The 21055-nt window shown below is 37.5% G+C and overlaps 1 protein-coding gene across 2 annotated transcripts in view; it reads left to right on the forward strand.

Annotated features, from left to right (window-relative positions):
• Window positions 1-21055, forward strand: part of HACD4 (3-hydroxyacyl-CoA dehydratase 4) — a 38897-nt gene that overhangs the window by 7711 nt on the left and 10131 nt on the right. For both annotated transcript variants that reach the window (XM_032880502.1, XM_032880501.1), the window contains exons 4-5: window positions 11454-11566; window positions 16945-17051. In XM_032880502.1, the coding sequence (XP_032736393.1) occupies window positions 11454-11566; window positions 16945-17051 (220 nt within the window). The remainder of the gene's footprint in view (window positions 1-11453; window positions 11567-16944; window positions 17052-21055) is intronic.

Raw genomic sequence — 21055 nt, forward strand, 5'->3', positions numbered from 1 at the left:
ATCAAGCCCCGCATCAGGCTTCCTGATCAGTGGGAAGCCTGCTTCTTCCTCTCCAGCTCCCTCTGCTTGTGCTGTCTTTTCCTCTCTCTGTGAAACAAATAAATAAATCTAAATAAATAAATAAAGGCAGGTTGAAGGAAGATGAGAAATTCACGGGTGGAGACTCAATACAAGAAATCATTGCTGGTAAGGCAAGAAAAAAAAATGCTATTTTCCATATGAAGAGAGATAAGTTAGGTGACTATGTGAACATGTGTTTAAAATATGCAGAAAAAGGGATTTCGGTGAGGATAACTTTAACTATTTGCAAAATAAATTGGAAAAATGGAAATAACTAAATTTGACAAATTGGCATTGTGAAAATAATTTGTCAGAATCTGCATTTACTGCTAGCATCTAGCAAAGTATTTAGGATAAACGTATGCCTTAAATTTTTGTTGATTAGAGTGACACAGATTCTTAAACTAAAATCTGTTTAAAATACCATGAAAGTTTAAAGATGGAAATAGGAATATAATCCTAAGGAGCCTATTAAGAACTTAGCATTAGGAGCGCCTGGGTGGCTCAGTGGGTTAAAGCCTCTGCCTTCGGCTCAGGTCCTGATCCCAGGGTCCTGGGATCGAGCCCCGCATCGGGCTGTCTGCTCCTCAGGGAGCCCGCTTCCTCTTCTCTCTCTCTCTGCCTGCCTCTCTGTCTACTTGTGATCTCTGTCAAATAAATAAATAAAATCTTTAACAAAAACAAAAACAAAAAACTTAGCATTACAAGTTTATGGGAGATTTTAAATTTTACATATTAAATAAAAATAGAGAAATAGTATTCATTAGGATGAAGACGTTTAAGTGTTGAAATATCAAATGTCAAATAAAAATCAGGATAATATTTAGTCTGGACTCCTAATAACAGAGTAGCCAGGTAGCCAGGAATTAGATGGACTTCCCTTAAGTGTACTTCGTTATAAAATTAAAAAGGGGTACATATCTGTCCCTAAGGAAGCATATTGGGGCGCCTGGGTGGCTCAGTGGGTTAAGCCTCTGCCTTCGGCTCAGGTCATGATCCCAGGGTCCTGGGATCGAGCCCCACATCGGGCTCTCTGCTCAGCAGGGAGCCTGCTTCCTTCTCTTTCTGCCTCTCTGCCTACTTGTAATCTCTGTCTGTCAAATAAATAAATAAAATCTTTAAAAAAAAAAGCATATTACTTGGGAACAAGATTTATTGATATTTATTCCTTGTTAACAACTTCATGCTAATTCTAAAGAACAGAATGAACTACCCAGGTTAAATGAAAGCTGTAGTCCATCATATGGAATTATTTTGCCTCGAATATGACCAAATTCATTGAAAGTCTAAGCATGTTTTCTTTCGCTAATACCTTTTTGGACTTTTTACTTTTTTTTTTTAAGATGTTTATTTATTTGAGAGAGTGTGAAAGATATTTATTTGAGAGAGAAAACACGAGTGGGGAGGGACAGAGGGACAAGTAGACTCCCACTGAGTGAAGATCCTGACAGGCTGCTCGATCCCAGGACCCTGAGATCATGACCTGAGCTGCAGTCAGAAGCTTAACTGATAGAGTCACTCAGGCACCCCTGGACTTTTTACTTCTTTAAGCTACATTGGTGAATAATAGTTTCATAGTAAAACAGCATTTTCAAAATTAAGAGTAGTGTTCTTTTAGTTATTGACAGTGTGAGGAATGCAAGTGAGAAATGGGACAGGTAGACTTGGAGGCAAGAAAATAGAACACCTTAATGATGCCTAGAAAATGTGCACCTTTTTTATTTCCAAAATTAGGTAGGCTTGTCCAGTAATAGAAATTATTATACAACTTAGAAATCTGATTTCTTGGAGTTCCAGAAGTTCCGGAGTATTTAAATGTGATTTTAATCATATTAATGTAGTGCTTTATAGAACTATGATCGCTGTAATCAAACTATATCCTGGTTTGGTAATTTAAAATAATAATGGCAAATATATGTTGAATCTTCTTTAATTTTTTTAAGATTTTATTTATTTATTTGACAGAGACACAACAAGAGAGGGAACACAATCGGGGGAGTGGGAGAGGGAGAGTAGGCTTCCCACCCAGCAGGGAGCCCAATGTGGGACTTGATCCCAGGACCCAGGATTAGGACCTGAGCCCAAGGCAGATGCTTAAGGACTGAGCCACCCAGGCAGCCCACATTGAATCTTTTTTATTCAAAGTGAGTTTGTAGTGCCTACTGTTAATGGGGCTCAAGTGATTTTTAAGTCTTTTTTGTTGTCAGGGATAACAGGAAAGGGATTCATCACATCAGGGAAGATGGCTACCATTTTCATCATGGGCTACTATTAATTTTTGTTGTGATTGTTTGGCTTCTTTTTTTTTTTATTTTTAAATCTCTTTGCGATTTTTATCTGTAGTTATTTGGATTACTCATTTCCTATCTTCTGTGTAGTTTTCCAAAAGGAGCCAGTGCTAGAAAGAGCTTTGAAAACCCATATCCTCATGTTCAAAGTTTCATTTTCTACCCCCTTCCTTTGAGTTCTGCCAACAGTTAGAAGAATTATGAGGTGACTCCGAGGCCTCTGTTTTAAAATAACTAAACAAAACTCTAAGATTGTGTAACCTTTCTTGGTTTTCCTGTTTCCCCATTTTTAAGTGAAGAAAGCATAGTTAAGAATGTGGCTAAGCTACTCAGTAATCCTAGCTGAGTGCACACAGTTTCTTGAAAAATGCATGGTGCCCGGCTGCATTCAGTGGGCCAAAAAACACGTCCGTGTATTTGTGATGTTATTTTGCCATTACTGTTGTGAGACTGAGGCATGATTGAATTTTCATTTTGGAAACTGGCCTTATAAAATGTCAAGATAAGTAATTGCAAAAAGCAGTAGGAAAATTGAGCTAATTGAGCCATGTATCAGATGGTGGTGGTATGTGTACAAGAGGTCTGTGTATTTTCTGTGTCTCGTTCTGTGCATTTTTAGATGTTTTGTACACACATCTTTATTTTGACAGAGAAAAGTCTTTATGAATTCCTAAAATTACACACAATTGACAGTAAGACTAAAATAATGTAACAATAAAAAATTTTTATGTATTTTCAAAATAGACAATGTACAATAAGATACAATAAACAGTAATAAATTTTATGTATTTTTTAAAATATACTTTAGGGGGAAAAGGCAAGATGATAATATAAATAGTTGCTTATAGACATCCGTTTTTGGAAATAATTACATGTCCACTAAAATCATACAAAGAAATATAACAAATTTTCTATGTTTTAATTTATAAAATGGGAAAGTAATTTAGGTCCCAAACACATAACTATTTTAAGACATGATAATGTAGGTGAAAAGTAGACATCTTTCCTCTCCAACCCCTTCCTTCCACAAGGCTCATATACTTAGCTTGGTAAAAAAGAAAAAAGGTTGGATTGGGAAATTCATATTTCAGTAGATATAATCAAATCAACTAGGCTTTTATTTTCTATTTTATGTTATTTTTTTAAAAACAACTTGGTTTTTATAGTGTGGAAACACTGCCAACCCTGATATACTGATTTTGAAGGACTTTGTTCTAACATTGTGCAGAAGCCTGAGAAAGAGGTTTTTACTGACATAGCCTTGGGTTGTTCTCAACTCCAGGAGGTGGGAAAATATCCACAAAACTAGCCTTTGGATGGGGACTTTCGACCCATGTACATTTAGGAAACCCTCCGAGTAATCCCGTTTACCCCTTTACCTTTTGAGAAATGCTTGAAATTCAAAGACTTCATATATAACTGAATTAAAATTACTAAAGTCTGCATTTGTCCTTTGCGTTGTAGGAAACACTGCCGCAAATGTGTTAATTTTACAAAACATGAAAAATCCGTAAATCAAAACACTAGGAATTACTATCCCCAGATTACTGTGCCCACAAAAACTTCATTTGCGAACCCAAATTGCAAAAACCGCTTTTATATTTATGAATATCACCTATTTCTGCTAAGGGCAGGCAAGGGTCTGGTTGCCAAAAATCACTCCAAAGATTTTTCACAGTCCTAGATTCTTAGAACAAATATGAAGAAAATACCAAGGGGTGTCTTAACATAAACACTTCAAGGAAAACAGCCAAGTTTCACCCTAATTTCTTTTTAGCTGTGAAGCAGGTGCCTCTTTGCATTGCTAGATTAAATAATCTGGTTTTCCATATAGTCATATGGGTTTTCTCTCCAGTTTTGAGTTGAGAACAGGTTTGTACTGTTAGATAAAAACCGTACTGGGGATTGTGTCAAGCTGACATTCTCGGTATTGAAGACTCCCGGGAATGAATGACCTAATTCGCTCTGTAGGTAAGATTTTAGATTTTTTTAAGATTTTTTTTATTTGATCCATGGAATTATTCAGTGTGATTATTATAAAACTGTATTTATAGTATAATTTTAAAGATGCTGAGATTAGGGGCACCTGGGTGGCTCAGGTCAAGATCCCAGTGTCATGGAATCAAGCCCCACATTGGGCTCCTGGCTCAGCAGGGAGTCTGCTTCTCCCTCTCCCTCTGCTTCTCCCCCTGCTCATGCTTTCTCTGTATCTCTCTGTCTCAAATAAATAAAATCCTTTAAAAAATTGTAAAAAATGCTGAGATTAACCTTTTTTATTCAATGATAGTCTTAATGATCCATATAGAAAAATATATTTTCTGGGGCGCCTGGGTGGCTCAGTGGGTTAAGCCGCTGCCTTCGGCTCAGGTCATGATCTCAGGGTCCTGGGATTGAGTCCCACATCGGGCTCTCTGCTCAGCGGGGAGCCTGCTTCCCTCTCTCTCTCTCTCTGCCTGCCTCTCCATCTACTTGTGATCTCTCTCTGTCAAATAAATAAATAAAATCTTTAAAAAAAAAATTAAAAAAAAAGAAAAATATATTTTCTGTAAATATACTAATCACTATGTTAAATTATATTTATTTAACTAGTAATAACTTACATTTATTTAGGGATTTTTTATGTGCCACATAGTTCTCTACATTCTTCATGTGCATTAACTCATTTAATCTTCAAATCTTCAATCATAACCTTATCCTTTATAGTTTACTATATAATGCTAATGCTAATTATTATCTGCAGTATGATTACTTAACACAAAAGCTAAATAAATTACTCAAGGCCACATGTATTGTGGATGGTGAAGTGAAAATTGGATTTAGGCTATTTGTCTTGAACTCTAAACTATTCTAAATTTGCTTATTGTGTTTCTCCCAAGTAGGATGGAAATACTCTGAGGGCTGGAACTTGGTCCCATTCATAGCTACAACTCCCAGGACCAAGAGCACTGCACTCAATAAGTATCTACTGAATGATAAATAAAAAAATATATGTAGATAGAAATATGTAAATGCTTATGTCTCATAGAAGAAGGTAATCGGTGGTTTTGAACATATTAAGGATATGTTTCTAAACAAAAGTTCATAGGATCAAAATAGTTTGGGTTATTATTTTAGTAAAATTATAGTCTTTGAGGCTAAAACTAATCTGTATTTTTTTAAATGAAGCAAAATTAATATGTGTTATATAGTTCAGGTATACAATGATTTCAGCAATTCTATACACTACTCAGTGTCCATCGCAATAAGTGTCTTTTAATCCTCTTTATTTCACCCATTCCCCCCACCCACTCCCCCTTGTGCAACCATCAGTTTGTTCTCTGTATTTGAGTCTGGTTTTTTTTTCTCCTTTTTGTTTGTTCATTTGTTTTGTTTCTCAAATTCCACATATGAGTGAAATCATACAGTATTTGTCTTTCTCTTTGACTTATTTCACTTAGCATTATACGCTGTAGGTCTATTCATGCTGTTGCAAATGGCAGGATCTCATTTTCTTATGGCTGAGTTATATTCCAGTCATATGTAGAATTTAAGAAGCAAGAAGATGAACATAGGAGAAGGAAAGGAAAAATAAGATAAAAACAGGGAGTTGGGGCACCTGGGTGGCTCAGTAGGTTAAGTGGCTGACTTTGGCTCAGGTTATGATCTCAGAGTCCTGGGATCAAACCCTGCATCAGGTTCCCACTCAGCAGGCTTCTCCCTCTTCCTCTACCCCTCCCCCAGCTTGTGCACGCTCTCTTTTTCAAATAAATTTTAAAAAAATATTTAAAAATAAATTTTTTTTAAAAGGGAGGCAAACCTTAAGAGACCCTTAGGTATAGGAAAGAAATTGAGAGTTGGGGGAGGGGGATGGGGTAGCTGGGTGAGGAGGTTGCTTGATGGAATGAGCATTGGGTATTGTATGCAACTGATGAATCACTAAACTCTACCTCTGAAACTAATACTACACTATATTAACTAAATTGAATTTAAATAAATAATTTTTAAAAATATTCCATTATATATAATTATACTACATCTTTTGCCATTTTCTATGGATGGACACTTGGGTTGCTTCCTTACCTTGGCTATTATAAATAATGCTGCAATAAACATAGGGGTGTGTATATCTTTTTAAATTAGTGTTTTCATTTTCTTTGGGTAAATATCTAGTAGTGGAATTACTGGGTCATATGCTAATTCTATTTTTAATTTTTAAGGAACCTTCATACTGTCTTCTGCAGTGACTGCACCACAGGCATTTTCACCAATAGTGCACGAAGGTTCCGTTTTCTCCATGTCCTCATTAATACTTATTTCCTGTGTTTTTTATTTTAGCCATTCTAACTGATATGAGGTGGTATCTCATTGTGGTTTTGATTTGCATTTCCCTGATGACAAGTGATGTGGAGCATCTTCTCATGTGTCTGTGGCCATTTGTATGTCTTCCTTGGAAAAATGTCTGTTGAGGTCCCCTGCCTATTTTTAATCAATTTATTTGGTATATTTGGTGTTGTAGAAGTTCTTCCTATATTTTGGAAATTAGTGCCTTATAGGCTATATACCATTGGCAGATATCTTCTCCCACTCAGTAGGTTGCCTTTTTGCTGATGGTTTCCTTCACAGTGCAGAAGTTTATTTGGGTCTCAATAGTTCAACTTCACTTTTAATTCTCTTGACCCAGAAGACCTATCTAGAAAAATGTTCCTATAGTTGATGTCAAAGATATTATTGCCTACATTTTCTTCTAGGACTCTTATGGTTTCAGGTCTCATGTTTAGGTCTTTGACCCATTGTGAGTTTATTTTGGTGTGTAGTGTAAGAAAGCGATCCAGTTTCATTCTTTTGAATGTGGCTGTCCCGTTTTCCCAGCACCATCTGTTGAAGAGACTCTCTTTCCCCCATTGTGTATTCTTGCCTCCTTTGTTATAGATTAATTGACCATATGAGCATGGATTCATTTCTAGGCTCTCTATCCTGTTCCCTTGATTTATGTATCTGTTTTTGTGCCAGTACCGTACTGTTTTGATTAATACAGCTTTGTCTTTTGATTAGTACAGCTTTGTCATATATCCTAAAATCTGGGATTGTAGGAACTCCAGCTTTGTCCTTCTTTCTCAAGATTGCTTTGTCTATTTGAGGTCTTTTGTAGTTCCACACAAATTTTAGAATTGTTCATTCTAGTTCTGTGAAAAATGCTGTTGGCATTTTGATAGGGATTGCGTTACATCGGTAGATTGCTTTGGGTGGTGTGGACATTTTGTAACAATATTTGTTCTTCTAATCCATAATGGAATATCTTTCCATTTACATGTCATCTTCAATTTCTTTCATCAGAGTTTTATAGTTTTTGGAGTACAGAGCTTTCATGTCCTTGGCTAAATTTATTTCTGGTTATTTTGTTATTTTTTCTATGTAATTGTAAATGTGATTGTTTTCTTAATTTCTTTTTTCTGCTACTTAATTCTAGAAATTCTCTCCATAGAGGGAGTAGTTTATAATCACATAATTGATAACTGAAGTGCCAGCTGCCATTTATTAAGTAACAACTTGGGTTTAGTCACTGCTTAATTTGAAATTTAGGATTCCCAAGTAGAACCTAAAAATGCAAAGTATTTTTGTTTTATAGTTACTATACTTCTCAGTAGACCACATTAAGACAGTGTTTTAATTTGGCCTAATAGGGTTTGTTTGTTTTTTTTTTCTTTTTTACTGTACTTGTTTTCTACCTAGTTTGAGCTACACTAAACACTAAAGGACCATTAGTAATTAGTCATGTTCTCTTAGGATTTGTTTAAGATGACAAAGTGCTGAGTTCTCACAAGTGTAAAGCCCCAAATGACTGGTCAGATTATTATACATAAAAAGGGAATAAATTTTAAAAATCTGTTCTTCAGAAACATTTTGGTGTTGATTTAGAATATGAAGGAGGTTCTTGTTTTAAGGTTTAACTTTTGCCGAGAGGCTTTTTGAAACAATAGACTATCACCTGGATATTAGGCACAAGGACAGCACATAACATAACATAAAAAGGGGGAAATTGTTAGTGTTTCAGAACAAGGGATTTAGAATCACATTGTCCAGGTTTTTATTGCAGATCTGTAGGGAAGGCACTTTCACTTTGTTGTTTTAAAAAAAAAAAATTATTTATTTATTTATTATTTGAGAGAGCATGTGCGCAAGAGTGGGGAGGGGTAGAGGGAGAGGCAGACTTCCGGCTGCGCAGGGAGCCTCATGTGGGGCTCGATCCCAGTACCCTGAGATCGTGATCTGAGCTGAAGGCCGAGGCGCAACTAGCTGAGCCACCCAGGCGCCCATCATTTTCACTTTGTAAGATGCAGTGCCTTTATAAAAGGCAGCAAAAAATAATAACATTCATTTGTTAGGGTCATGGAGATTAAATGAGATATGATACATCTTCAGAAACTTGTACAAAGTAACCAATAAATAATGGCTGTTACCACTTGGAGCATTTAGGTGGAGCTATTCTCACATTGTATTGCCATTGAATGGTCAAGTCAGAGGTAACCATCAGACACTTGGTTAATTAAATTGACATTGTCGCAGGGGTCTTCACATACCCACATGTATGTACGTGATGGTGGGGTTTGGGGCATGTTGAGTGCTAATTTCTGTGTAGTTGGGATTGCATCAGTAACATGTCACACTCTGAAGTGATGATTTTTTTAAAGATTTTATTTATTTATTTGACAGAGAGAGCACAAGCTAGGGGAAGTGGCAGAGGGAGAAGGAGAAGGAGGCTCCCACTGAGCAGGGAGCCCGATGTGGGACTCCATCCCAGGACACTGGGATCATGACCTGAGCTGAAGGCAGACACTTAACTGACTGAGCCACCCAGGTGACCCCCCCTTTAAGTCATGATTTTCAACAGGATGAATTCTATTGTACAGCACCATTTCTGTTTTAGATTTCCCTCCCTGTACTCATCAGTTAATGGGTAGTCTGACATCACAGATAGCTTATAACTCTGGAAACCACAAAACTTGGGATATATGTTTCCCGGTCTGCCACTAGGGCAAGTCACTTCTTTGGTTCCTCATTTTTTTATTTGTAAGAAGGTGGGGTTGGGCTAATCTAGAGTGGACCCTAGAGATTCATCTTACCAAGAGTTATCTAGGTTTTTGCTTTCTGTAGTCAGCCATATAATTAGAAATATATGTTACGTGTATGTACTCATGTATATGTATCTTGAGATTTTTATCAAAAAAAGGAGATCAGGGGCACCTGGGTCGCTCAGTGGGTTAAGCCTCTGCCTTTGGCTTAGGTCATGATCCCAGGGTCCTGGGATCGAGCCCCGCATCAGGCTCTCTGCTCCACAGGGAGCCTGCTTCCTCCTCTCTCTCTCTCTGCCTGCCTGCCTCTCTGCCTACTTGTGATCTCTCTCTCTGTCGAATAAATAAATAAAATCTTAAAAAAAAAAAAAAAAGGAGATCACTTTCCTAATTAGCAGGCACTGACCAAACATAAGATTAGGTGGTTCCTAAGTACTTGTTTGCTGCTAAGATCTTTTATCCAAAGGTTGCCAGGTGTCATTGACCGCAAGCTTGGATCATTTGGTAATTATAATTGCAGTTAAGTATTCTTCATTATTATAAATATAATTAAATCAAGAAACTAGAGCATTTTAAAGAAATACTGACAATCAGTACAGCTATGTAAATGGCTTCTATAGATTGACTAAGGTTTGAATCATATCTAATTCCCTTAGCCAAGCACAGACCCTCTTGACTCACTGCTGTGGTCACACTTGCTGATAGAGCGTGTACACTCTATGCTGATAGAGCATAGCTGATCATGTGGCCCAGTGTTGGCAAATCTCGGATTTCTCTGCACGAGGTGATTTTCCAGGATTAACAGCCTATGATTCTAAGTCACAGATGGTTCTGTTCTTTTCTCTTTGATCTGCCTTAAAAATAAGGATAACTACTGAAAAACATAAAGCAGTCCTCTCCTATCACTAATATGCTCCCTCCATCTCAAGTACATTTTCCTTTGACCATTGAGAGCAAAGTAGAATGTTTTGTTTAAAAAAACAACAAAAACTGTGGACTCTGCAGGGGGCATTAATATGATATAAGGTGGCTCATTATATTTAGATTGGGAAAGAACTTAGTTTTTGAGGTCAGTAATTGGAGCTAAGCCATAGTGTGTGAATTCTCAATGATTTGCACTTACTGATTGGAAAAAAATGTGGATGTTGAATTCTTTTCATTTTCCACTGGCTTATAAAGGTTAGGATTATATTACTTCTCTTCCCCCTCCATCCACCCCCTTAAAAAAAGCTACAATAGCTTCCCTGTTAGATGAAATCGAAATTTCTTGGCCTGTCATTCAAAACCCTTTATAACCCAGCACCCGCCATGTTTTCAATTTTATCTCCTATTTATTCCCTTTCTGAGCCTTTCCCCCAACTCTAGCCTCCAGGGGTTCTCCTTACTCCCTAATACACCTGCATTTTCACACCTCTGCCTCTTTGCTTTTCCTGTTCCCCTAACCTAGGATGTCCTTTTTCCTAATCAGTCTACCTAAGAAACTCTTGCCTCTTCTCTCAGATCCAACTGAGGTGTTGCCTGTCTTCATAAATCTGTGCATCCTTTCCCCAGGCAGTTATGTCCCTCACCTGTGCTCCCATTCAGAGCACTTTAAATGACAGCATTATTCACACTATGTCATAATTCTACCGCCACATTCTCCTACCACTGCTACCCTCTGGAGCAAGGACCTTGCTTTCTGTGTGTGTGTGTGTGTGTGTGTGTGTGTGTATAAAAACCTTGGCATCTAATACATAGTGGACATATAATAAAAGCTTACCAAAGTGAATAAAAACATGTGTGCATATATCGCAGGAGCGCAGGAGGAGAAATATCCTGATTACATAAAATATGTTTTTATTCATTATATATAATTTGGAGAATACAAAAAACAGCAAGGAGGAAATGAAATTGACCTATAACCCTACTCCCTCAGAGATCATGTTAACAGTTCAGCATACCTATTTCCAGTTAAAGCATACTTACTTTGAAGAGGAACTCTGGGTTTTGAAATTAGAAAATGACCTACATGCTTAACAGAGGATCCTAATTCTTGACTTTGCTGTTTCTTTCTTAGCTCACAGAGAGAATAATCATCCTCTTTGTGGTGATCACCAGTCAAGAGGAAGTCCAAGAAAAATATGTGGTGTGTGTTTTATTCATCTTTTGGAATCTATTGGATATGGTTAGGTAAGGAGGCAAAATAATATCTTTTTTTTTCTTTTTTTTTTTTAAGATTTTATTTATTTATTTGACAGAGATCACAAGTAGGCAGAGAGGCAGGCAGAGAGAGAGAGGAAGGGAAGCAGGCTCCCTGCTGAGCAGATAGCCCTATGTGGGGCTTGATCCCAGGACTCTAGGATCATGACCTGAGCCGAAGGCAGAGGCTTTAACCCACTGAGCCACCCAGGTGCCCAGCAAAATAATATCTTAAAGCCAAGTTGCTTTTCTACAGTGAAACCAGTAATAGCTGCCTACATTTGGTTACCCTGAAGGAGAGAGGAAAACATAACCCCTTTCCAAATTATTTTATCTTGATATCGAAATGTATTCTTAGCGCTTTCCATAATGGGCATGTCGGAGGTAATGCAAACCTCCCGTGGTATTACAAGAGCAAATCAGTGCATTCAGGTTTCCAGCAGAAGATTTGGCATAGCACCAATTTGGGATAAACCTCACAGCTGCTTGCTAATGAAAGGCATTCCTTGAAATTGCTCTGGTACATATAACTGTAACAAGCAAAGCAAGACTTCTGTTATGTCTTAGGATTTACAAAGTTGTTTTCTGTGAGTTCCAGAATACTTTAAATACAGGGCCTATCACTCTGGGGAAGAACGTACCTCCACATACATTTATTTTGTGTTGTTTTTCTTTGAAGTACAATTTTTTAAAAAAGATTATTTGTTTATTTGACACACAGAGAGAGATCACAGGTAGGTGGGGAGGGGGAGTAGACTCCCTGCTGAGCAGAGAGCCAGACATGGGGCTCGATCCCAGGGCCCTGAGATCATGACCTGAGCCGAAGGCAGAGGCTTAACCCACTGAGCTACCCAGGCACCCTTTAAGACTTTATTTGACGGAGCAAGCACAAGCAGGGGGAGTAGCAGAGGGAGAGAGAGAAGCAGGCTCCTCATTGATCAGGGAGCCTGACATGGGGCTGGATCCCAGGACCCTGGGATCATGACCTGAGCAGAAAGCAGATGCTTAACCAACTGAGCCACCCAGGTGCCCCTGATTGGACAGTTCTAGACATTAATCAGCAGTGACCATGATAAGTGTGGTCACCATCTGTCCCCATATGTTATGACAATATTTTTTACTATATCCCCTAGGTTCTACTTGTATCTCCATGATATATTTTATATACAATTCCAGTGGGTCCAAATGACTTATTGAAGTTATTTTGTGGATACCCTAGGAATTCTTGAACCTCAGATTAAGAACTTTTGCTCTAGATCACCTTCAGTTTCCTTCTACTTCTAAAACTTTGCAAACAGATGGGTCTAGTCTTGTCTCTACCAGCAGTTGGGTAAACAGTCCCCTTTGCTCAGAGGCTCATCTTGGGGAGGTGTCTTAACTGCTTCTTTGGCTTTCACAAATGAGAACTGCCCCTTCTATTTGCAAGATCTGGGTGTGGATAGGTAACAAAAGTGCCCTAGCATATTAGCTGAGTTAAATAAATTATTCATTTACTATGTTGTCAGTAACTTAGCTGAATTAAAGTATTTCTGAGTAATAGGTTGAGCCTTAGAGTGAGTTAGAATGAAATGTTTTGTTGAATGAAAAGGAGTAGCATTCTTTGTATATATAATTTAGTAAGTTATTCCTCATTTTTAACTGATAGTTTTGTAGACTTGGGGTGAATTTCATGGACTTTTGTAGCCCATGACTTTGTGTTCATGAGACAAGGAGCCCCATCTGGGACTGGGACCTTCTGACATACTGTTCTCTGGTATGCCTGACTCTTTCGGTGTCCATTCAGTCTCTAATGAGCACAGTTAAACCCATTAGAGAACAAAATGATTTTAACATTGAGAGTAGTATCATGATGTCATGGAAGGGCTTTTTAACAGAGTAGATCTTAGGATGCATTCCACAGCCACTACTTGTTGTATAATCTTGGACATCCCACTGAACCTTCAAAAACAAAAGAATTAAGATAATTCATGTACTTTAACATTCACCTTTTATTTATTTCTTAATTAATTAGTTAATTAATTAGAGCAAGTGTGGGGGTAGGGAGGGGCAGAGGCGGAGGGAGAGGGAGAGAATCTTAAGCAGGCGCACTCCACATTCAGGTATAGCCAGATACAAGGCTCGAACTCAGGAGCCTAAGATCATGACCAGACCTGAAATCAAGAGTCAGACACTTAACGGACTGAGTCACCTAGGCACCCAACATTCACATGTAAAATAGAAAATTTGTGGGGTTTAGTGTATTTAAAGATGTGTAACTATCATCACTAATTTGAGGACATTTTCACTGCACTCTATAAAGAAACCCTAAACCCCTTAGCAGTAAAATCCCCATTTTCTCCTCTCAGCCCCTGGCAACTACTAATATACTGTCTCTATGAATTCACCTATTGTGGACATTTCATATAAATGGAACCATACTGTATATGGCCTTTTGTGACTGATTTCCTTCACTTAGCTTAATGTTTTCAAGGTTTATCTATGTTATAACATGTATCAGTATTTCATTCCTTTTTATCAGTATTTTATTCCTTTTATGGATAACATTCCATTATAGCAATATACCACTTTTATTTATCCATTCTTCAGTTGATGGACATACTTTCTGGTTCTGAGGAATATCGCTATGAATAATCAGTCATATCCAAGCTTTTGTATATACATAGGCTTTCTTTTCTCATAACTTGGAAGTAAAATTTCTAAGCATGTAGCCTTTTCAAAACTCAGTTTTTTTCCCTCTGTGATGTTGGGGTGGAATTATCTTCCCAACATACCCTAAAATTCCTTTATTTTTAAGGCAAAGACTAGAGGGACACCTGGATGGCTCAGTTGGTTAAGCATCTGCCTTCAGCTCAGGTCATGATCTCAGGGTCCTGGGATTGAGTCCCACATCGGGCTCTCTGCTCAGTGAGGAGTCTGCTGCTCCCTTTGCCTCTGCTACCCCCTCTAATTGTGTGTACTCTCTCTCTCTCAAATAAATAAAATCTTAAATAAATAAATGCAAGGACTAGAAAAGGGCATCTATAAAAAAAAAAAACCCACATCCAGATGATTGTTAATGTTGAAAGACTAGTGCTTTCTTCCTAAGATGAGTGAAACTACGGTGAGTGTACAACCCTTGCCACGTCTATTCAACATTGTACTGGATATACTTGTCACGGCAGTTAGGCAAGAAAATGATGTGAAAGGCAGGAAGGAGTAAAGTCTGTTGGCAGGTTATATGATTTTATACATAGAATCATAAGGAATCCACTAAAAGTACTAGAACTAGTAAATCAGTAAGAAAGGTTGTTGAATACAAAACCAATATACAAAATCCTTTTTGTATATTGTGTTTTATACACTTGCAATGACCTATTTTAAAATAAAATTAAGGAAAAATTTCATTTCTAATAGCATCCAAAAAATAAAGTACTTAGGAATAAATTCAACAAGAGATGGCAGAACTTATGCATTGAAAACTTTAAAATACTATTGGGAGAAATTTAAAAATACCTAAATTAAGAGATAGCCCATGTTTATGGATTGAAAACTTAATAAGACTGCAACACTCTCCAAATTGATCTACATATTCAGTGCCATCCTTATCAGAATCCCAGCTGGCTGCTTTGCAGAAATTGCAAAGCTGATTTTAAAACTCATATGGAAATTCAAGGAACTTACTAGCCCAAGCAATCTTGAAGAAGAACATAGTGGGAAGACTCACACTTCTCAATTTCAGAACTCACTACAAAGCAATAATAATCAAGAATGTGATACTGGCATAAGGATATAGCACAGAATAGAATTGATAGTCCGGGGATAAATTCTCACATTTATAGTTGATGATTGATTTTTGACAAGGGACCAAGACCATTAAATGGGAGTGGGGGAATAGTCTTTTCAACAAATGGTGCTGGGACAATGACATGTCCATCTGCGTGGATCCTTACCTCACACCATATACAAAAAAATTAAAATGGATCAAAAAACCCAAATGTAAGAGCTAAACCTATAAAACTCCAAGAACGCATAGAGGTAAACCTTTGTGATTTTGGATTTGGCAGAGGATTCTCAGACACCAAAAACAAAGCAACAGAAGAAAGAAGATACACTGGACTTCATCAAAAGTGGTTTTAAACATGTAAGATGCTTGTCTACTCTTGTAATAAAAAACAGATGCCTGGGGCACCTGGGTGGCTCAGGGGGTCAAGCCTCTGCCTTCGGCTCAGGTGGTGATCTCAGGGTCCTGGGATCGAGCCCCGCATCAGGTTCTCTGCTCAACAGGGAGTCTGCTTCCCCCCGGCCCTCCGCCTGCCTCTCTGCCTCCTTGTGATCTCTGTCAAATAAATAAAATAAAATCTTTTAAAAAAAATAGATGCTGTTTTCGAGATTGGTACAGATCAAGTTTGATAACATGCCGTGTTTAGTGAAGGCTTGCACTGTTGGTATATGGTTTTTATATACACAGATAAGCAATTGCAAGAGTATTTGAGAGGATATATAAGAAACTGGCATTGGTCATTGTCTCTGAGGAATGGAATCGAGGTCCTAGAATGGGAGAAAGGTTTAGTTTTCTCCATGTTTTCAAGGTTTTGGATTTTGTTTTGCCATATGACGTACTGCCTATTCCAATAGTTCTCAAAAGTACAGACCCTAGCCCTGTATGGCATCCGCATCACCTGGAACTTGTTTATAATAGAAATTCTCAGGCTCTACCTGAGACCCACAGAATGAGACCCTCTGGGCATATGGCCTAGCAGTGTGTGCTTTAGCAAGACCTCTGGGTGATTCTGATGTCGGCTTAAGCTTGAGAACCACTGCCTAGTCAGAGAAACAAGAAGATGCAGACTACTTCCTCCATTACATCACAAAGGCAGCTTTAAAACCACCTACTGCGCTCCAAACAAGCTTCTAAGGCTGGCTCTTTAACTGATCACACAGCGTAGCCCAACTGCACGAGCAGAAGGATGACCAATAAGGACCTGGAAGTCACACTTGTGTTTTAAAAATTCATTACCTAAATATTTACAAGTCTGTCTGTTTTTAAAAACCCAGCTGCATACTGGATAAAATGGGCTTAGCTTCTGAGTGAACCTAAATTCACTCATCAGGGAAAGGTGTAATTTGCTGAGGGGTAAGGGTTCCATTTTTCTTTGTTTACCTCCATAATTATCCATGATCCAACCCCTGAGACAAGCCAGACTGACACAGTTCTCTTCCCCTTATTATTATTTTTTTTAACCTCCTGCTTAAATGGTAGAAAATAAGGTTTGGAATTTAAACTTTCCACTTGTATCTCTGTGTTTAATTACAGTGTAAGGTATTTTCTTCTCTTCTTCTCCCAGATATCAGTGGGAAATGATGTTTCTGAGCTCCTTGTCTTGTTTTAGGTACACTTACAGCATGTTGTCAGTCATAGGGATATCCTATGCCGTCTTGACCTGGCTCAGTCAGACACTGTGGATGCCCATTTATCCTCTGTGTGTTCTTGCTGAAGGTAAGAGTGACTTTGCATTATTGCTTCCTGACAAAAGCAATCTGCTTATAATGGTTCACTTAAGTTTTTGATGATTAAATTACTATTTTTGCTACTGCTAGCGGACAGCTGACTCAATGGATCATTCCTGGCACACTTCCCTTGATGCAAAAAAGCAAAACATTAAGAAACAAAATTAGAGAGGGAAGCAGCTTTGCACAGTAGACAAAATATTAGATGAGGAATGAAGACATCTGAGTATAGGCCCTTAACTTCATTAACTCACTGTATGAGTTTTGGGCAAATCATTTAACCTCTCTCAGTTTACTCATCCAAAAGGGGTTTAACATTTAGTGACTCAGTGATTTTTTTTTTTTTTTTTTTTTTTTTAAGTATGCTTCACACCCAGGGTGAGGCTTGAATTCATGACCCTGAGATCAAGACCTGGGTTGAGATCAGGAGTTGGATGCTTAACCAACTAAGCCACTCAGGTGCCCCAATGATTATTTTTAGTGCATAGAAATTCAGTTCCCCCTGGCTGGATTATCTTTCCTACTTAACTATCTACCATGCATCACACTGTCTGCCAGGAACAGTTAACTCTACGTTTAGATCAGTCATCGATTTCTCAGGAAAGCATTCCTCAACTTTCTCAACTAAGTCTGTTTCCCGCCCCCTGCCCGCAGTACAGCACCATGAATCTCTCTTTCATAAGACCTGTCTCAGGTGTGATTAGACGTTTGTGTGATTCTTTGAATAATCTCTGTTTCCTGTCTAGCCTCTAAGCAACTTGGGGATATGGGTTTGTTGTTTCCTTGCTTCCCTTTTTCTCATGCACCCAATATATATGCTCAATAAACACTGAATAAATTATTGAATACAGTATGAACTCAGCTAGTTACTTAGCCTAAATGTAAACCTAAAACTTAAATAAAATTCATCAGTTTGCAAAAAGCTTGAGGATATTAGGGGAATATATGCTTCCTTCTGTAATGGATTTGGCAGACTGGTAAGGAACTTTCTGAAACATTAAAATTTTTGAAAACAGAAGGCATAAAGAAATTAAGAAAGCATATTATATAGTAACTAAGGGAAAACATAGAAAAAGAAATTTAAAATAAAATAGTGACATTGGCGATAATCATAAAGTGTATATAGTTTTGTACCGATGACCAGAGAAAAATTTATAGTAAATCATATTAGGTAGAACTTTAAAATTTGTTTTGCTTTCAAAAGAATTACTAATTTTTAGAACAGACTAAGCCAAAAGAATCTAGAGAATACTCCTGAAAACTAAAAAAACTGGATTGCTCATTTCTTTGAGAATGAAATTCTTCACTCATTGAAACATTTATTAAGTAAATTACTTTATTATATTGTATGAAAAATACCATAAAGAATATATTATAAAGGACTAAGGTAGAGACAGGAGTAATCTTTTCCTAAAAATAAAGGATGAATAACTATAGAAAACTTGTACATTCTCATTATTTGATAACGTTAAGCCTTCACCTTTCTGGGAAAGCCATGTTCCAGTATGTTTGCCATAAAACCCATTTTTTTTTTTTGAAATTAGATTCATTAACTTATTCTTGCAATTAAAAAGCGAAGTGTATATGCAGAAAAGGAGTCTGGAAGCATATGTGACAAAATGTTAATAATTCTGGGTGGCGGAAAATGGGTGAAACTGCAGTTTAACCTTCACATGTTTCTTTATATTTTAAATGTCCTAAAGTATAAAAAGACGTGGTTAAGAAAACCTGGCCGACTTTTGATGACTCTAATATTTTTAAATAACTATAGTTTCCCATCCAATAACATCAAAGACAAAAGCAAGGTGTGTAGACAGCCAGATCATCAGTTTATACCGATTAACTGCTAGAAACTTAGGCACAGCATCTGGAAGTCTTAGACGGCAGGTCACTTGCGGACCCTGTGGCCGAGCCACTCATCCTGCTCAGGCTAGCCCTAGCAGCCTTGGTTGCCCAACGTTTCTTCTGTCTCTAATTTTTTTTTAATTTACAAATGATTTTAGACTTACAAGAAGTTACAAAAACAGTGTATTGTTCATGTGTGCCCTTCACCCAGCTTATGCTAACAGCATCTTACATAACCATAGTACAGTATCATTTCATAAAATGTCATAAAAACCTGTATGTGAGATATAACTTCATAGAACCTCCTCTTTATTTTCATTGAATTATCATTGAGTAATTAACATCCAGTGTTATATTAGTTTCAGGTGTACAGCATATTGATTCAGCAATTCCATACATTACTCATTGCTTGCCACAGTAAGTGTAGCCACCATCTGTCACTGTACAACATTCTCAGAGTATTACTGACTCTACTCCCTATGCGGTACTTTCCATCGCCATGACTTACTCATTTTATAACTGGAAGTTTTTTACCTCTTAATCCCCTTTATCTATTTAGTCTGTCCCCCAAATACCTCCCCACTGGCAACCATAAGTTGGTGCTCTGTATTTAAGTCTTTTATTTTTTATCTTCCATATATAAATGAAATCGTATGGCATTTGTCTTCTCTATCTGACTTATTCCACTTGGCGTAATACCCTCTAGGTCCATCCATGTTCATGTAAGTGGCAAATCTCATTTTTTTTTTAAATGCCTAAGTACATTCCACTGTGTGTGTATCTTTAACACATAAACACATGTACTTTACCCATTCATTCATCTATTGATGACACTGGGGTTGCTTCCTTATCTTGGTTATTGTAAATCATGCTGCAGTAAACATAGGGGTGCATTTATCTTTTCCAGTTAGTGTTTTTGTTTTCCTTGGATAAATAACCAGTTGTGGAATTACTGGAGGATATGATACTGCTTTTATTTTTTTAAGCTAACACTGTAATTACCCATCTTATTAAGCAGTAATTTCTCAGAAGAAGAAATCTAAGACAAAATCTTAGGTATATTTGAAGCATTCACACATACAGTGCACTCGTGTCTATTCAACCTGAGGGTCTCTGTAAGACTGCTCAACCCATTCCTAATTAGTATTTGAATGTGAACTTTCCTAGTAAGTGTGAGCTCACTGGCATGGTAGTTCTATTTTTAATTTTTTGGATGAACTTCTATACTGTTTTCCACAGGGGCTGTACCTTTACCTGCCCACCCCAGTGTATGGGGTTTCTTTTGCTTCCCATCCTTACCAGCATGTGTTTTTTTGGGTCGGTTTTTGTTTTGTTTTTGGTTTTGTTTTTGTTTTTTTGATACCAGCTATTCTGACAGGTGTGAGGTTATATCATTATGATTTTGACTTGCATTTCCCTGATAGATGAGTGAGGTTGAGCATCTTTTCATGTGTCTGTTTGCCACCTGTATGTCTTTGGAAAAACGGCTGTGCAGGTCCTCTGCCCATTTTTTAATAAGAGCGTTAACCAACTGTCTGGTATTGAGTTGTGTAAGCTCTCCATATATTTTGGACTTTAACCCTTTGTCAGATATTTTGTTTTCAAACATCATCTCCCATTCTGTAGGTTGCCTTTCATTTTGTTGATAGTTCCCTTTACTGTGCAAAAGCTTTTTATTTTGATGTACTTCCAAATAAGTTTGCTTTCATTTCCCTTGTCTGAGGAGACATCTATAATATGTTGCTAAGGGTGATGTCCAGATGACTGCTTATGTTTTCTTGCAGGAGTTTTATGGTTTTGGGGTTCACATTTAGGTCTGTAATCCATTTTGTGTTTTTGTGTGGGTTGTAAGAAAGGGGTCCAATTTCATTCTTTTGCAAGCAGCTGTCCCAGGTTTTTTTGTGCTTTTTGTTTTTTGCACCATTTATTGAAAAGGCTGTCTTTTCCCCACTCTAAATTCTTGCCTTTGTGATAAACTGACTGTATGGGCACGGGTTTATTTCTGGGTTCCCCATCTCCTGTTCCATCAATCTGTGTATCCATTTTACCATCCTTGGATTACTATGGCTCTGTCACGTATTTTGAAACTGGAATTGTGATACCTCTGGCTATGTTCTTCTTTCTCAAGATTTATCTATTCAAGGTCTT

The sequence above is a fragment of the Lontra canadensis genome, unplaced genomic scaffold, assembly GCF_010015895.1.
Source record: "Lontra canadensis isolate GAN:19392208 unplaced genomic scaffold, GSC_riverotter_1.0 scaffold70, whole genome shotgun sequence".
Lineage (NCBI taxonomy): Eukaryota > Metazoa > Chordata > Mammalia > Carnivora > Mustelidae > Lontra > Lontra canadensis.